At 41.1% G+C, this 16266-nt stretch overlaps 1 protein-coding gene across 5 annotated transcripts in view; it reads right to left on the reverse strand.

The window, feature by feature from the left end:
- Positions 1-16266, reverse strand: part of ARL15 (ARF like GTPase 15) — a 489350-nt gene that overhangs the window by 316208 nt on the left and 156876 nt on the right. For 2 of the 5 annotated variants that reach the window (XM_051853777.2, XM_051853775.2), the window contains exon 2: positions 14625-14720. The exons of the other annotated variants lie outside the window; for them this stretch is intronic. In XM_051853777.2, the coding sequence (XP_051709737.1) occupies positions 14625-14720 (96 nt within the window). The remainder of the gene's footprint in view (positions 1-14624; positions 14721-16266) is intronic. 5 annotated transcript variants of the gene reach the window in all.

Below are 16266 nucleotides of genomic sequence, written 5' to 3' on the forward strand. Positions count from 1 at the left end.
AATGAGATATAAACTGATCTCTTTCAGCACCCACAAATCACTTATCAAAATGAAAAAGCAACAAAAGTAGCCCTCGAAAGATTAAACGCAGCATGTGGACTTCATTTATGCTTTTAGAATTTGCTATGTTTTATTCCAGAAAATTTATATAGGCACAAATACCTTCAATTATGTACCCTGAATTTACAACTCACATTATATAGATGGTACAAGTACCATAGAACTGACTGATAAAGATATTACTGGGGCCCATGGGCATGACATATTTAACCAGGGTCTTAAAGTGACATCTGAGACAAGCAACCCTTTCCTTGTTGTTGTTAAATAAAGCACTATCAAAGGAGTTCTCAAATTACCAGGGAAATATGACACTTGAATATTCCAAGTATATTTTTTCTTTTGTGTCAGACAGGGATCTGATTGCAAATCACAGGGAGGTGATCTGTTGCAAAGCTTACTGATAATTCACAGAATTGATGAGAACACTGAAGAATCGCAAGAATGCAGACAGCCGAAGGTAAGCATGGTGACCACTTTCAGTGTAGGAAACACCACTTATACTATTTGCCACCCTGCGCCAAACTGCACTGCTGCCTTGAGAAAAACCTCAGACAGCTCCAGCCCAGTGCAGAGGACCACTGAGCTGGACTATCGGACCACCCAAGCCTTGCTTGGTTTCCTACTGGAGCTCTGGCTGCAAGGCAACTGGGAAAAAGTTAGCTGGCCCTAGGTTCAGCAACAGAAGGAAGGAGCCCTGACTCTATGTTCTCATGGGATTTCTCCCAGAGCAGAGCACTCATTTGCAGGATGGCCAAAAAGAATATCCAGCATACCTTTTGTGCATTGGACTAACAGACAGCAGACCTTTACATTACAATTTAAAGACATTAAAATAGGCAGAACAGTGTTTCTTCATCTTCCAATTCCACAGACCTCTTCTGCCAGAATATGCCAAAGTCTTGGGAACTGCCACAAAGACTTAGGCTGAACCCAGACAGAGGGCAGGATGAGAGCCAGTAGAGGAAATTCTCGCCCGGACTTTCTTAAGCAGATATGTTTTGCCTTCTGTATCCCACCTGTGCACTGTGACTTAATAGTTCTGTGCTACATGCAGTCCCTTCTTCCTTCCATACTTTTACTAATAAATTTCCCCATGTAAGAAGACGTGGGCTTGCTGTGCAGGTGTAGGAGGCAAATGCCTGACAGCTCTTATGTTCATACTTGCATATTCTTGCTTTCTACTTTAGTATCTTGTAGGAGGAAAATGGGACAGGACAAATTGAAGCTTTGTAGCACCTCGGTTCTGTTAACTAAAAACAAAAACCCAATTGGCAGTCTAGGTTACTGTTTGTCACACGAGCAAACGCCTTAAAGATGTGGAAGTGGTTATTAAAAAAAAAACTCCAGTTTTCACCATTGTTTATCTCAGTGATATATAATCCTTCAAGTCTCCCTTTTCCAATTTGCAAACCATACCACAACTGTGAAGCCAACTGCTACAATGACCAAAAACTACTCATCTGAAACATGCAAAAAAGATAGGGACAGACAGAGAGAAAGAGAAAGCGAGCACACAATCATATCCAGGATTAGCAAAAAAAAAAAAAAAAAAAAAAAAAAAAAGTAAAAATGAAGCACGCTCCTTGGCTAACAAATTCAGTTTTCCAAAAAGAATAAAATCAGAAAACTTACAGTTAACTATCAGATTAAAGAAAAAACAATGAGGGAATGAGAATGGAAAGGAAAGGATTAGAGAAAAGCGTGTGTGTGTGTGTGTGTGTGTGTGTGTGTTTAAAGACATTATGCCTCATTTGCATGGTGAGTCTGTGGAAATAATTTATGATAATCAGTATAAGGAATTATGACACTTGTCTTGAAATGACTCCGCAGTTCCCCACAGTTCTCCCTAAGCAAGACAGGCCATACTCCTGACTCTCACTTCTGTATTAACATCGATTTTATAATTACAATAATATTGGATGCAAAAGTCCTCCAGGGAATGGCTCATGGACAAATCAGAGACAGTGCCTGCCTGAGAGAAAACATCCATCACCAAAGAAGTAGAGAAAACATAGGTTTAAGAGGATCAGAGCTTACATGGGAGCCATATGAGGGGAATAAGACATCACCCCAAAAATGCAATAATTCTCTGCTATGTAAAAACCCTGAAACCAAGAATTTTAGTCTTCACAAATTCTTCATATATTAAGATTTCATTGTCATATAATCTGGGGCAGGAGGGTAGGGTGGATAATAAAAAATTGCCCTCAGTTTTTCTTTTTTTCTTCTTCCTTTTAGGAAAAACCAAAGCTCCAGGGGAATGTGTGTGGGGTGTGTGTGTGTGTTTTAAGATTTATTTTTATTTATTTGAAAGGCACAATTACAGAGACAGGGAGACAGAGGGAGAGGGGGAGAGGGGGAGAGGAAGGGGGCAAGAGTGAGGGAGTGGGAGAGAGAGATTTAAACAGAGAGAGATCTTCCATCCACTAGCTTACTACCCAAATGGCCACAAAGCCATTTGGACCAGACCAAATCCAGGAGCCAGGAACTTCTTCCAGGTTTCCCATGTGGGTACAGGGGCCCAAGCACTTCAGCCATCCTCCACTGTTTGCCCAGGTGCATAAGCACAGAGCTGGACTGGAGGTAGAGCAGCCAGGACTTGAACCAGTGCCCACCTGGGATGCCAGCGCACAGGTGGCAGCCTTACCTGCAGTTCCATCCCCAGCCCTCAGCTTTTCCTAACCAATAGGAATTCCTAAGCAAATACAGCACAAAAGTCACAGCTCTCTCTTCAATTCTGTTCATTTTACATTTCTTACAAATTGCAAATTTATATCCACCCAAACAATGCTAAATCAGGTATCACTTTTATATGCTTCATTTTATGTGTTTTATTGCGTTCATTTCTCATTTCTTCCTTCATTAAAGGAAGTGTGGAGTGAATGAATGGGACAACAAAAGGATGCATATCAAAATACAATGTAATCAAATGGAGGCAAGAAAATATTCTAAGCTACTTTCAACTAAGGTGCAGTTAAGACTGACAATGTGAAGGAAAAGGGATCTCAAAGGGGAGATGACAAGGACAGATCAAAAATTTTCCAATTATTTAGTGCTAACACATGACACAGCATCAGTATCCATTTGAGATTCAGTAGAAATTTGAGGTTGCAGTTCAACCTGAGCACTTGCAATCACACTGACACTAAAAATTCCAATATTTGGGGCCTGTGCTGTGGTGTGGCGGATAAAGCCTCCACACCTGCAGTGCCAGCATTCCGTGTGGCTGCTGGTTTGAGTCCCGGCTGCTCTACTTACGATCCAGCTCTCTACTATGGCCTGGGAAAGCAGTAGAAGATGGCCCAAGTCCTTGGGCCCCTGCACCACTGTGGGAAGACCCGGAGGAAGCTCCTGGCTTTGGATCAATGCAGCTCCAGCCATTGCAGCCAGCTGAGGAGTGAGCCAGCAGATGGAAGCTCTCTCTCTCTCTCTCTCTCACTATCTCTCCTTCTCTCTTTGTGTAACTCTGACTTTCGAATAGATACATAAATCTTTAAAAACAATTCCAATATTTATTTTCTAAATCTTTAATCTTCTGAAATCTTAAAGTCCATGGTAGCAAAATAGCAACTGCTACTAAGAATTCATCGCACTTTAAGTATGTGCACTGCTGGCAGGGGTCAGCATCTTGTAACGTGGTTGAGATGCCACTTGGGACACCTACGAACCCTGTGAGTCCCTGGATTTGGGTCTCAGCTCCACTCCTGATTCCAATTTCCTGCTGATGTTTCCTACTCTAGGAGGTAGCAGGTGGTAGCCCTAGTAGTTGGGTCTCTGACACTCATGTGGGAGACCAGATTGAGTTCCTGGCTCCTAGCTTTCGCCTGGCTCAGACCCAGTCATTGCCAACATTTGGGGAGCATACTACAGATGGGAGATCTCTGTTTCTATCCCTCTTCCTTTCAAATAAACAAATAAATGAACCACTGTTCTTATAAAATAAAGTATACTCTTCAACTAAACATTTCCTACCAATTTCATGCTCTTAAACTGCCTGGTTATAAACAGCATACCTTGGGCTCCTGCATCTACGTGGGAGACCTGGAAGAAATTCCTGGCTCCTGGCTTTAGATCAGCACAGCTCCAGCCATTGTGTCCATTTGGGGAGTGAACCAGCAGATGGAAGACCTCTCTTTCTGCCTCTGCCTCTCTGAAATTCTGCCTTTCAAATAAATAAATAATTTTTTTTTTTTTTTTAAAAAGGACCAGATTCAAAGGACAAAAATCCACAATATATATGTGGGGAGTGTGAATACTGCTTAGGTCATAACCTAGCAAAAATCTACTGTAGGTATTAATAGAGTTTGTTCAAGATATTTTAATATGTGTTTCCCCAACCCATCTCTACCCCAACTCTGAGCTTGGGACTCATCCCCATGGACTTTGTCGATGGATACCTATCCCCTCTGGCTCGGTTACATTCAGCAAAACAGAGATATCAGCAAGAGAAGTAGACAAAGACGATTCTCCCAGCATCCCTTGAACAAGATTCGTGGCTCTTTTCAAGCAAGCCCCTCCACCCAGTCTCCTTGGACTCTGGGTTCCAATACAAGTTTCCTCTCTTTATGCTTTTGGCACAAGGGATGGTTTCCTCACATGTTCTCCACACTTTTGAAAATAGTAGCCCCACTGGTTACCAGTTTGAATATGCCCTCTGTTTCCCCAAGAGCCTTCTTAGTGATGGAAATTAAATGAAGAGAAATCAAGAAAGATGCAGACAGTTTTGGCTCTAACAATTAAGGTGTGGGGTGGGCAGTGGGATAAGGAAGAAACTAGAGTTTGGATTTACATCACCTGAGTTGCCTATTAGTAAACCACCACATAAAAATGTGAGGTACACAGATGGATAATTGAATCTGGGGCTTGGAAAAGAGGTCAGAATTGAAGATGGTTTTTAAACCCATGGAGGAGGTAACCTAGAGAGACTGGACACATAGAGTATGAATCACTTGATGTTCTTCCACAGAAAAGACTATTTTGTTTTGCAAACTAATGTTCAAATTATTAAGGCTAGAAACAAAAACTGGATGCCGGTGCTGTGGTATAATGGGTAAAGCCCCCTGTGGCACGGGCATCCTATATGGATGCCATTTCAAGTCCCGGCTGCTCCACTTCCAGTCCAGCTCCCTGCTAATGCATCTGGGAAAGCAGCAGAGGATGGCCCAAGTGCTTGGGTCGCTGCATCCACGTGGGACACCTGGAAGAAGCTTCTGGTTCCTGGACTAGCCCAGCCCCAGCCATTGTGGCCATTTGGAAAGTGAACCAGTAGATGGAAGTTCTCTGTCTCTCCCCATTCTCCCCACCATAACCCTGCTTTTCAAATAAACAAATCTTTAAAAAAAATAAAATAAAAGACCCATAAAAACTGTTGTCTCTTACCCTTTTATCTTGTAAGTCCCATTATTCTAGTTATAAAACTAGTGAAATGGGGCAGGCTTTGTGGTACTTCAGGTTAAGCTGCTGTTTGGGTTACCCACATCCCACATCTGAGTCCCTGGTTCAAGTCCCAGCTACTGGGTACTTCAAATCCACCTTCATGCTAATGCACCTGGGAGGCAGTGGATGATTACCCAAGTAGTCAAGTCCTCCCACCCATGTGGAGACCAGGATGGAGTTCCTGGCTCCTGGTTTTTGGGCTGGGCCAGACATGGCTATTGTGGCCATTAGGGACGTGAACCAGTGCATGGAAGGTCTCTATCTCTTACCCTCTCTATTACTCTGCGTTTCAAGTAAATATTTAGAAAATATTAATTTAAGCCACCACCCACCAATGTATCAATAATACGAGCTCCAGTTACTTCATCATTCCTATACGTAATTATATGGGCTACAGATTAAACCCTAATGGATTTATAAAGATAAACAACAACAACAACAACACCTTCTCCACCACAATGGAATATAGTTAGAAATCACAAACAGAAAATTGGAAAATTCATAATTTTGTGAAAATAACACACACTCTCCAACAATCAGTGAATCAAAGAAGATATAAGAAGGGAAATTAGAACACACTAATGAATGAAAATCTAAAATGAAGATCTAAATGAAAATCTAAAAATTTTAGATGAATGAAAATCTAAACACAGAATACCAAAACCCACAATATGCATTAAAAGCTGCACTAAAGGGAAAATTTATAACCATAAACAATTACATTAAAAGGCAAAAAAGATCTCAGGTCAACAACCTAAATTTATAACTTAAGGAACTAGAGAGGGGAATAAACTAGAAGCCAGAAGATAAAAAGAAATAATAAAGATTAGAACCTATATTAATAAAATACAGAACAGAAAAACAATAGAGAAAATTGGTTCCTTGAAGAGATCAAGAAAAAAAAAGACACAAATTACTAAGATCGGAAATCAATGTGGGATACTACATTTTTTTTGGGGGGGAGGGGACAGGTAGAGTTACAGACAGTGAGAGAGAGAGAGAGAGAGAAAGGTCTCCTTCCGTTGGTTCACTCCCCAAATGGCCTCCATGGCTGGCACTAGCTACGCTGATTCAAAGCCAGGAGCCAGATGTTTCTTCCTGGTCTCTCATGCGGGTGCAGGGGCCCAAACACTTGGGCCATCCTCCACTGCCCTCCCAGGCCACAGCAGAGAGCCGGACTAGAAGAGGGGCAGCTGGAACTAGAACCCGGCACCCATGTAAGATGCCAGTGCCTCAGGTGGAGGATTAACCAAGTGAGCCACGGCACTGGCCCCATGGGATACCACTCTTGATTCAACAGAAGCAAAAAAGGATTATAACAGGGTATTATGAACATATACTTCAACAAATTATACAGCTCAGGTGAAATGGACAAATTCTGAGAAAAACAAACCTATCAAGACTAAATCATGAATAGAAAAATCTGAATAGACTTACTACAAGTAAGCACCAACAAGCTGATAAAGAAGGCAAACACAAGGTTTTCAATAGGTCATACCCCAAAGCCATCATCAGTATCTGACTGTGGTGATGAAGAATGGCTGCCCTGGAGAATTTGAAAACATCGATAATTACAGAGCTGGGAAAATTGTTGTAGACTTCAAAGACAGGTTAAATAAGTGTGAAGTGATCTGAGGTACTACTGAAAGATCTAGAAAAATAGTAGAATATTCTTCTCCAATACCATCAGTTTGGTTTCATTGCACTAACAACAGCTGGCATCACGGACCATGAAAAAGCAAGACAAAAGCACACAGAAGGGAAAACAGAAAGGAAAATATTTTTCCTTTTTTTTTTTTAATAAATTTGCTTTAATCCATTTTCTTTTTTTTTTTTTAATTTATGTGATAGGTAGAGTTTACAGACAGTGAGAGAGACAGAGAGAAAGGTCTTCCTTCCATTGGTTCACTCCCCAAATGGCCACAATGGCCAGAGCTATGCTGATCTGAAGCCAGGAGCCAGGTGCTTCTTCCTGGTCTCCCATATGGACACAGGGGCCCAAGGACTTGGGCCACCCTCCACTGCTATCACAGGCTACAGCAGAGAGCTGGACTGGAAGAGGAGCAACCGGAGTAGAACCCGGCGCCCATATGGGATGCCGGCACCGCAGGTGGAGGATTAACCTACTGCACCATAGCACCGGCCCTAGGAAAATCTTTTTCTAAGGATGTAATACATACAAAAAGAAGGTAGAGAGAGAAGGAGGGAAAGAGAGAAATGAATGAATACATAAACCATGGACCTGACAGCCTCACTGGCAAATACTACCAAACATTTAAGAAAGAACTAATATCAATCCTTCTCAAAATTTCCCTTCCCCCACAAGAAAAAAAAAAAAAGGGAACACTTCTTAACTTCTTCTATGAAGTCAGCATTACAAAATTGAAGAACAATATCTCTATGAACACTAATGCAAAAATACTCAACAATGTATCAGCAAACCAAATTCAGCTGCATACTAAAAGCTGCATACTAGGGACTGCTCTGGGGGACAGCAGGTTAAACCGCAGCCTGCAGAGCTGGCATACCATATGGACACAAGTTCAAGTCCCAGCTGCTCCACTTCTGACCCAGATCCCTGCTAATGTGCCTGTGAAAGTAGCAGAAGATGGTCAAGTTCCTGGGCCCCTGCCACCCACATAGGAGACCCAGAAGAAGCTCCTGTCTCCTGGCTTTGGCCTGACCCAGCCCCAGACAGTGTGGCCATTTGGGCAGTGAAGCAGTAGATCCAAGATTTCTCTCTATACATCAAACTTTGAAATAAATAAATAAATCTTAGTGGGAAAAAAATCATGATCAAGTGAAATTTATTTTTGGAATGCAAGGATGGTTCAACATACAAAAGTTGATCAATTTAATATACCACAGGAACAGAATGTAAAATGGAAAGCACATGATCATCTCAATTGGTGCAGAAAAAGCACCTGACAAAATTCAACATGCTTTCATAATTAAACAAGGAGTAAAGGAGTAAAAGGAAACTGTCTCAATATAACAAAACCATATATACGTATAAAGTGAAGAACATATTCAAGGTTAAAGATAATGGAAAAGGGCAAGAATGCTCACTTTCCACACCTACATTCAGTATTCAACCGGAAGCTCTACCAGAGCAATTAGGCAAGAAAAATAAAAGGGAAAAAACTGGAAAGGAAGAAGTAAAATCCTTTGTTTGCAGATGATCTGATCTCATACAAATAAAACTATTACCTATATACACTGTTAGAGCTAACAAAGGTGCCCTGCAAAGTAGCAGGATACAAAGTCAACACACAAAAATCTGTTGCATATCAATATGCTAATAAGAACTAATCTAAAAAGGAAATTATGAAAACAATTCCATTATAATAGCATGTAAAAGTTTAAAATATATTTAGGAATTAATGTAAACAACAAAGTAAAAGACTCGTACAATGAAAACTATGAAATATTGTTGAAGGAAACTAATGAAGACATAAATAAATGGAAACACATTACATGTTCTTGGATTGGAAGATAATTTTGTTACCCTATCAATACTACCAAAGCATTCAATAGACTTAATGTAATGCATATCACAATTCCAATGATTTTTTAAATATAAACATGCATCCTAATATTCATATGGAATCTCAAGAGACTATAAATTGACAATTTTGAAAACAAAGAACAACGTTGCAGGGCTCATACTTCTGGACTTCAAAGCAAAGCTAAAATAATCAGTGTAGTAATAGTATCAAGACAGATATATAGGCCAATGGAATAGAAAGTCCAGAAATAAACCCTCATGTATATAGCCAAATGATTTTTGACAATGGTGGCAAGACTTTCAACAGTGCAGAAGGACTATCATTACAAAACAGTGGTGAGAAAACTGGATCTCTATGTGTTAAAGAATGAGGGTGAAATTTTATATAAATTACATATAAAATTAAATCAAAATGGAATATCTACATTTATGATCTGAAACTATAGACTTCTAGAAGAATATATGGGGAAAAAGCTTCATAACACTGGATTTGGCATTCAATTCTTAGGACACAAAAAACATGAGATAAAAGAAAAAAATAGGTCAGCGCTGTGACATAGTGGGCACAGCTTCCGCCTGTGGTGCCAGCATCCATATGGGTGCTAGTTCATGTCTTGGCTGCTCCTCCTCTGCTGCTCTGATTTTGACGTAGGAGAGCAGTGGAAGATGGCCCAAAGTGTCTGAGTCCCTGCACACGTGTGGGAAAACTGGAGGAGGCTCCTGGCTCCTGGCTTCGGGTCGGTATAGCTCCAGCCATTGCGGCCATTTGGGAAGTGAACCAGCAACGGAAGACCTTTCTCTCTGTCTCTCCTTCTCTCTGTAACTCTACCTCTCAAATAAATAAATAAAATCCTAAATTAAAAAAAAAAATGAAGAAAAGGAAACCATTTTATGCATCAAAAGAAAATACCAATGGCATAAAAAAGGCAATCCACAAAATAGGGGTTGGTATATTACTTAGCAGACTTTGCTTCTGATACCTGAATTTTCTATCCAAGTACATGGATTAGAATCCTGGCTCCATTCCCAATTCCATCTTCCAGCTAATGTGCACAGCAGGTGACAGCTCAAATAGTTGCCTTCTTACCACCCACATAGGAGACCTGGATTTAAGTCTTAGCTCCTGGCTTTGCCCTAGCCTAGTTCTGGCTGTTGCATGTTTCTGGGCTGTGAACCAGTGGTTGAGAGTGTTCTCTCTCTCTCTCTCTCTCTCTCTCTCTCTGGATCTGTTTGTCAAACAAACAAACAAATCATTTAAAAAATGAAAAATGAGACAAAGACTTAAATAGACATTTGTCCAAAGAAGATATGCAAAAGTCCAGTAAGGACATGAAAGATGCTCAGTATGTCCTGTCATGAAGGATATGTTCCCTCTCCCTCTCTGTCTCTCCTTCACTCTCCATAACTCTGTCTTTCAAATAAATACATCTTTATAGGAAAATAAAAGATAAGAGTCATAGCCATGTGGTGGTGATGACTTCATGTGGTGATGACTTACCACATGAAGAATGCACTTACTACTACTGAACTTCACACTTACAATGGTTAACCCCAAACCTATTCCTCCTAAACCTCCCTCCTCTCAGTAAACAGCAACTCCATCTTTTCAGTGGCTTAGGCCATTTGGTAAATTCTGGAAGAATCCTTGGCACCTCTTTTTCTCTCGAACTATACATCCAATCCATCAGGAAAATGTGCCAACAGTAGCTTAAAAACACACCCAGATTCCAACTACTCACAACTCCTACCCTTACCACTCGGGTCTAAGCCACTACCTTCTGTTATCTTGATTACTGCAGGAGCCTCGCCACTGGTCTCTGCTTCTACTTTAACCTTCTCCCTTTAGTCTATTTACAACACAGTAGCCAGAGCAGTCCTTTTCAAATACCTCAGATCACATCTCTTTTCAATTCAAAATTCTCCAAAGACTCTCCACTTAATTCAGCATAAAAAAAAAAAAAAAAATCAAAGCCCTTATGATAGACCATCAGGTCCTATAAAATGGTCTGCTACCTCCATCCCTACCCCATACTTTGTTGAAGGTCAGAAGATGATGCTCTAAAGTGGCACCTTGGTACACTGAGTACCTTGAACTAAAAGGACCCTGGAATGCCGTAGAAGCAGCTTCAGAATCAAGGTCTCTCTCCTGCCCTCCTGTCTCTCATTCTCTCCTTTAACCCCAGAAACCAGAATTCCTTTTCCTCAAGGTGGGTCATAGAAACCACCCTTGCTCTGTTTTCTGTCATGGAGCTGGTGATAAAGAAACTCTCTGACCCACTCTTGCCCAAAAAATGTCCACAAGACCTTCCAGAGAGGTGCTGCCCTATATCCAGGAAGAAGACATGCTATAACACAGAGGCCAAAAAGAATCTGGAAAAGTCTTGCTAGGTTTCTCGACTATTCCTATTGGGTCGTACTCTTTTTGTCCAATCACATTTCTACATGGTTGGACAAGCTTCATCAAACCTAAGCCCTAAAATAGATGTTTTCCCCTGGGTTTTTAGGTCTTTATTCTGAAGGCTTCCATGTCACATAAAACTGTGATTAAATAAGGCCATTATGTGTTTCTCTTGTTAATCTGTCCTTTGTTATTAGGGTATTGGCAGTGATCCTGAGGATGGGTGAGGAAAGGTGGCACACCCTTCCACCCCCACACTACCCATCACAACTTACTTCTGGCAAATCGGGCTCCTTTCAGTTCATGGACCATGCCTGGAGCAATTCTACTTCAGGGCCTTTGCACTTTGCCACTCATCTGGCCCAAAAACTCACTTACTCCACAGGTAACCTTGACTCATTTGTCACTTCTTCTGTTTGGACCTCATATATCACTTTTCAGTGATGTATCACCTTTTCTTATGTTGTTTTTAAAAAAGATTTATTTTATTTATTTGAAAGAGAGGGAGGGTGAGAGAGGGAGAGAGGGAGAGAGGGAGAGAGGGAGAGAGGGAGAGAGGGAGAGAGGGAGAGGGAGAGAGGGAGAGAGGGAGAGAGGGAGAGAGGGAGAGGGAGAGAGGGAGAGGGAGGGGGAGAGGGAGAGGGAGAGGGAGGGAGGGAGGGAGAGAGAGAGAGGGAGAGAGAGGTCTTCCATTCACTGGTTCACTCCCCAAATGGCTGCAACAGCTGGAACTGGGCCATCTGAATCCAGGAGCCAGCAGCTTTTTCTGGGTCTCTAATGTGGGTTGCAGGGGCCCATGTGCTTGGACTATCCTCTGCTGCATTCCCAGGCATATTAGCAGGGAGCTGGATCCCTTAACTGTCCCCCCATATGGGATGCTGGCATGCCAGGCAGTGACTTCACCGGTTATGCCACAATGCCGGCCCCACCTTTTCTGTGAGACTCGTCCTGATTATGCTACTAAAAACCGCAACCCTCCAAGATTTCCTATCCCCTTTACACACTTTACATTCATCAACAGCACGCATTGTCTTCTTACCTACTCATTTGCTCACTCACCTGTTTATAGTCTATCTCTCCTCACTAGAATGTAAGGACAAGAATTATGGCAGTTGTCTGAGGCATCTCCAGCAGCCAGAACATGCCTGGCACAAAGCATACACCCAATAAATATTTTTAAACTTTTTTTTTTTTTTTTTTTTTTTGACAGGCAGAGTGGACAGTGAGAGAGAGAGACAGAGAGAAAGGTCTTCCTTTGCCGTTGGTTCACCCTCCAATGGCCGCCGCGGCCGGCACGCTGCGGCCGGCGCACCGCGCTGATCTGATGGCAGGAGCCAGGTGCTTTTCCTGGTCTCCCATGGGGTGCAGGGCCCAAGCACCTGGGCCATCCTCCACTGCACTCCCTGGCCACAGCAGAGGGCTGGCCTGGAAGAGGGGCAACCGGGACAGAATCCGGCGCCCCGACCGGGACTAGAACCCGGTGTGCCGGCGCCGCTAGGCGGAGGATTAGCCTAGTGAGCCGCGGCGCCGGCCCAATATTTTTAAACTTAAAAAAATTTATTAAAGGGTTCCCACAGATCCTTCACAAACAATGAATTTTTCCTGGCCTAGCCTTTTATCAAAGATGGTGGTTGATGGAATTCTATAATCTATCCATACTTTCGTTGAACAGAGGAAAACATACCCTTTAGAACCACATTCTCCTGGATATGGCATCCCTTTGACTTTTTTCTGACTCCTATCACATCTCATCTTCCTCTAGAATTACAGTCATACCAGCATCAAAAAGAGGGAGCCTGGAAAGACTGCAAAGCTCTCCAACCATCACAAGTCTGGTACCAGAAAAGAAACTGACCAGTCTTTTGGGACAAAAGTCAGAAATCATTGTCATGGAACTCAAGAAAAGTGCTTTAAGAGTGAAGAGAATGAAAACGAAATGCATCTGACTAGTGGATTGCTCAGATTACAAAGATAACGGTGTACTTGTGCATATGAAGGATGAGGTGACCTCAGCAAGCAAGTGGGAACAGAAATCCAGGGCACGTATCCAGGTCTAATGACGCGCTTTTTCATTTGGCATGTTTCACCTACACCGTGGATTTCCATTCTATGACTTCAACTACTTTGATGATTTCTAAACCCTGTTTGTGACTTCAGCGTCTCTCTGGACTACACCAGCATCTCTAAACTTCCTGTTGGACATATGTATCTCTATGTCCTTTAGCTAGTTAAACTAACAAAAATTTAAATTCATTATCAATCCCACCACTCACAATAAACTCTTGTTCCTCCTTCTTACTTTTCCCATTTTAGTAAATGGCATCAGAATCCAATCCACCATCCAAAGCTAAAAAGCTCGTAACATCCTCTATATTTCACGTACTCTCTTTCACACAGGTCTCCTGTCTGTGTTGATTCTAGTTCTTAATTATTTCTTCAGTATTCATACCCTAATCTGTTGCTACTCTATTGCAATAAAGTCTTCAGCATTTTTTGCCACCACTATAACTACTTCAACATTAAGTACTGTACCCAACACATCAGCACTCAATAAATATTTGCTGATTTATTGAAGTAGCTTATATGGCTCTATTTTAAGTTGCTCAATTTATTTATAAAATTATTATTTTTTACCTTAGGAAGCATTATTGAATTAAAAAAAAACCAAGTTGAATAATAATATATTATCCAACTTGAAAATAACTACAGATTTCAAAACAGAAAATTTCATTTTATTTCAGTATCACACGGAGACTATGCCAGCAACCTCTATAGAATCCTCATTTCCACACATTACAGTTATTCCAATAGCTTCTAAAATCCCTCTGTCCACCCAACCTTCTTTGCTATCATATTTACCCTTCATAACTTACTCTACATTGTCTAAAGACTAACTCTAGTGAAAGAAGTTAAGCATTTCTAAAGGAGACAAAATACATGGGGTAAATTATTAGTTTCTCCTTGTCAAAGGTCCAGACCCAATGAGATGCTCCTTTTGAATAGGAGATAAGTTATTATGGGGAGAATATAGACAAGGAAAAAGATGACGCAAACCTAGGACTCACGCTCCTCTTCTCTCCCTCATTTTTATGAGACTTAGCAACAAAGACTTGACCTTGATAACCTCCAAAGGGCCTTGCCAGAAGAAGACAGAAAAGATCTCAGAAGTATTTTGGCCCCAAAACATTTTTGAATCAAGTTAGAGAAAGTTATGAAACTCACAGTTGTCATACTTGACTTGGGTCCAGAAACACAATTCAAATGAAGCATGTAGTCTAAATGGTTGATGGCTTTCAGCTGGATGTACTTTCCAGTCACCTAAAATGAAAAATCTTTCTCATCTCACACTAATAAAAACCTTTGACCTGGGCAAAAATTATGCAAAGAATCTACCTTTGTGGTAGAGTGAGGAGAAGCAGGAGTCACAGAAACGGTAGGACAACTTCAAAAACTTTTGTACTTTTAAACACCAATATTTGTAGATTAAAAATTGTCTGGAAGGCCAGAACTTGGAAAGAATCTCCTTCAGCAAAGCTGATGCATCCTACACACGAATGAATCATCCGATCCAACACAGCCCTCAGGAGAGTTCTACCTTTAGCTGTACAAACTTCCCAAGAAGACCTCGAGTCACACTAGCTGGACTCCCAAAGGGCTGGCCCGCGCAGCACCGAGTCCCACCAGGAGATGGAAACGCTTCGGGCACATCGCTGGAATGCTCAGGACGCTCATTCAGACTCCCCTTATGCAACAGACCATGTCATCTTCATCCCTCGAGGCCCACGTACCTGCTGGTCCCTACGTTAGTCCCATACTAAACTCTGTACTCAGAGTATTTAGCTCTTGTTGCTAGTGGACTACTTACTACCTTACTTTAGATCCAAATTATGTACTGAATGTTTGTCCCCCTCGTTTCATTGATGACTTAACTCCAAACCATTCTTTATTCAACTTTGGGTCATCAAAGTTGATGCTTGGAACACAGTATGTTTGTGAAATGTGTAAATCCATGGATAAAATTAACCATGATTGGTCTCAAGTAAATTGAACAGATCATTAAACTTGGCCCAGAAGCAAAATTAGATTTGATTAATGGAAAATATGAAGGGCTCAGCCTCATTTTTTGAGATAGACTCTCTGACTAACTATATGCTAATCAGTAATTCACTGGAGTGTTTTAAAAAGATCTGAAAAATATATTCTTTGTCTTAGACTTTAAAAAATCTGGTAAGAATAACAGAGATGCTGACAAGTTCATTATAAAATATATTTTTAAAAGAAACAGAAATTCAAATGAGACACATGCATTTACATATGACTGCTCTTTGAGAATAAAAATGAAAACCATTAATTGTCTGAATCTGTGCCTCCTATATATATATATATACACACATATATATTCATTCTATTTAAATAAGGGGGGGAATAAAGCTGCTTGAAAGTATTGGAACCTTGAGTCTTGAAGCAGAGCGGTATTTTCCTTATAACAAATTCTACTTTCTTAATCAGAGTACTCATCTCAAACAACCAAGCACTTGTGGTCAACAGATACCTCAGCAACAGTGCTCAAGAGAGTTTCATTGTCAACCACAAGGAAATTAGAATCTTATACTCAATCAAGAATGACTATATAGAATAAAATTAATCCAATCTTGACTTTTTCATTTTCATTCATTAGAAGTCATGCAAAAAGATAAGAATTGTTAAAGTTTCATTTATCTATTTGAAAGGCAGAAAGAGAGAGCACTTTATCTTCTATCTACTGGTTTACTCCCTAAATGCCCACAACGAATGAGGCTGGGCCAGGTCGAAGCCAGGAGCCCAGAACTCCACCCATGTCTCCCATGAGGATGTCAGGGACCCA

Source organism: Oryctolagus cuniculus, chromosome 14 (assembly GCF_964237555.1).
Source record: "Oryctolagus cuniculus chromosome 14, mOryCun1.1, whole genome shotgun sequence".
NCBI classification, from domain to species: Eukaryota; Metazoa; Chordata; class Mammalia; order Lagomorpha; family Leporidae; genus Oryctolagus; species Oryctolagus cuniculus.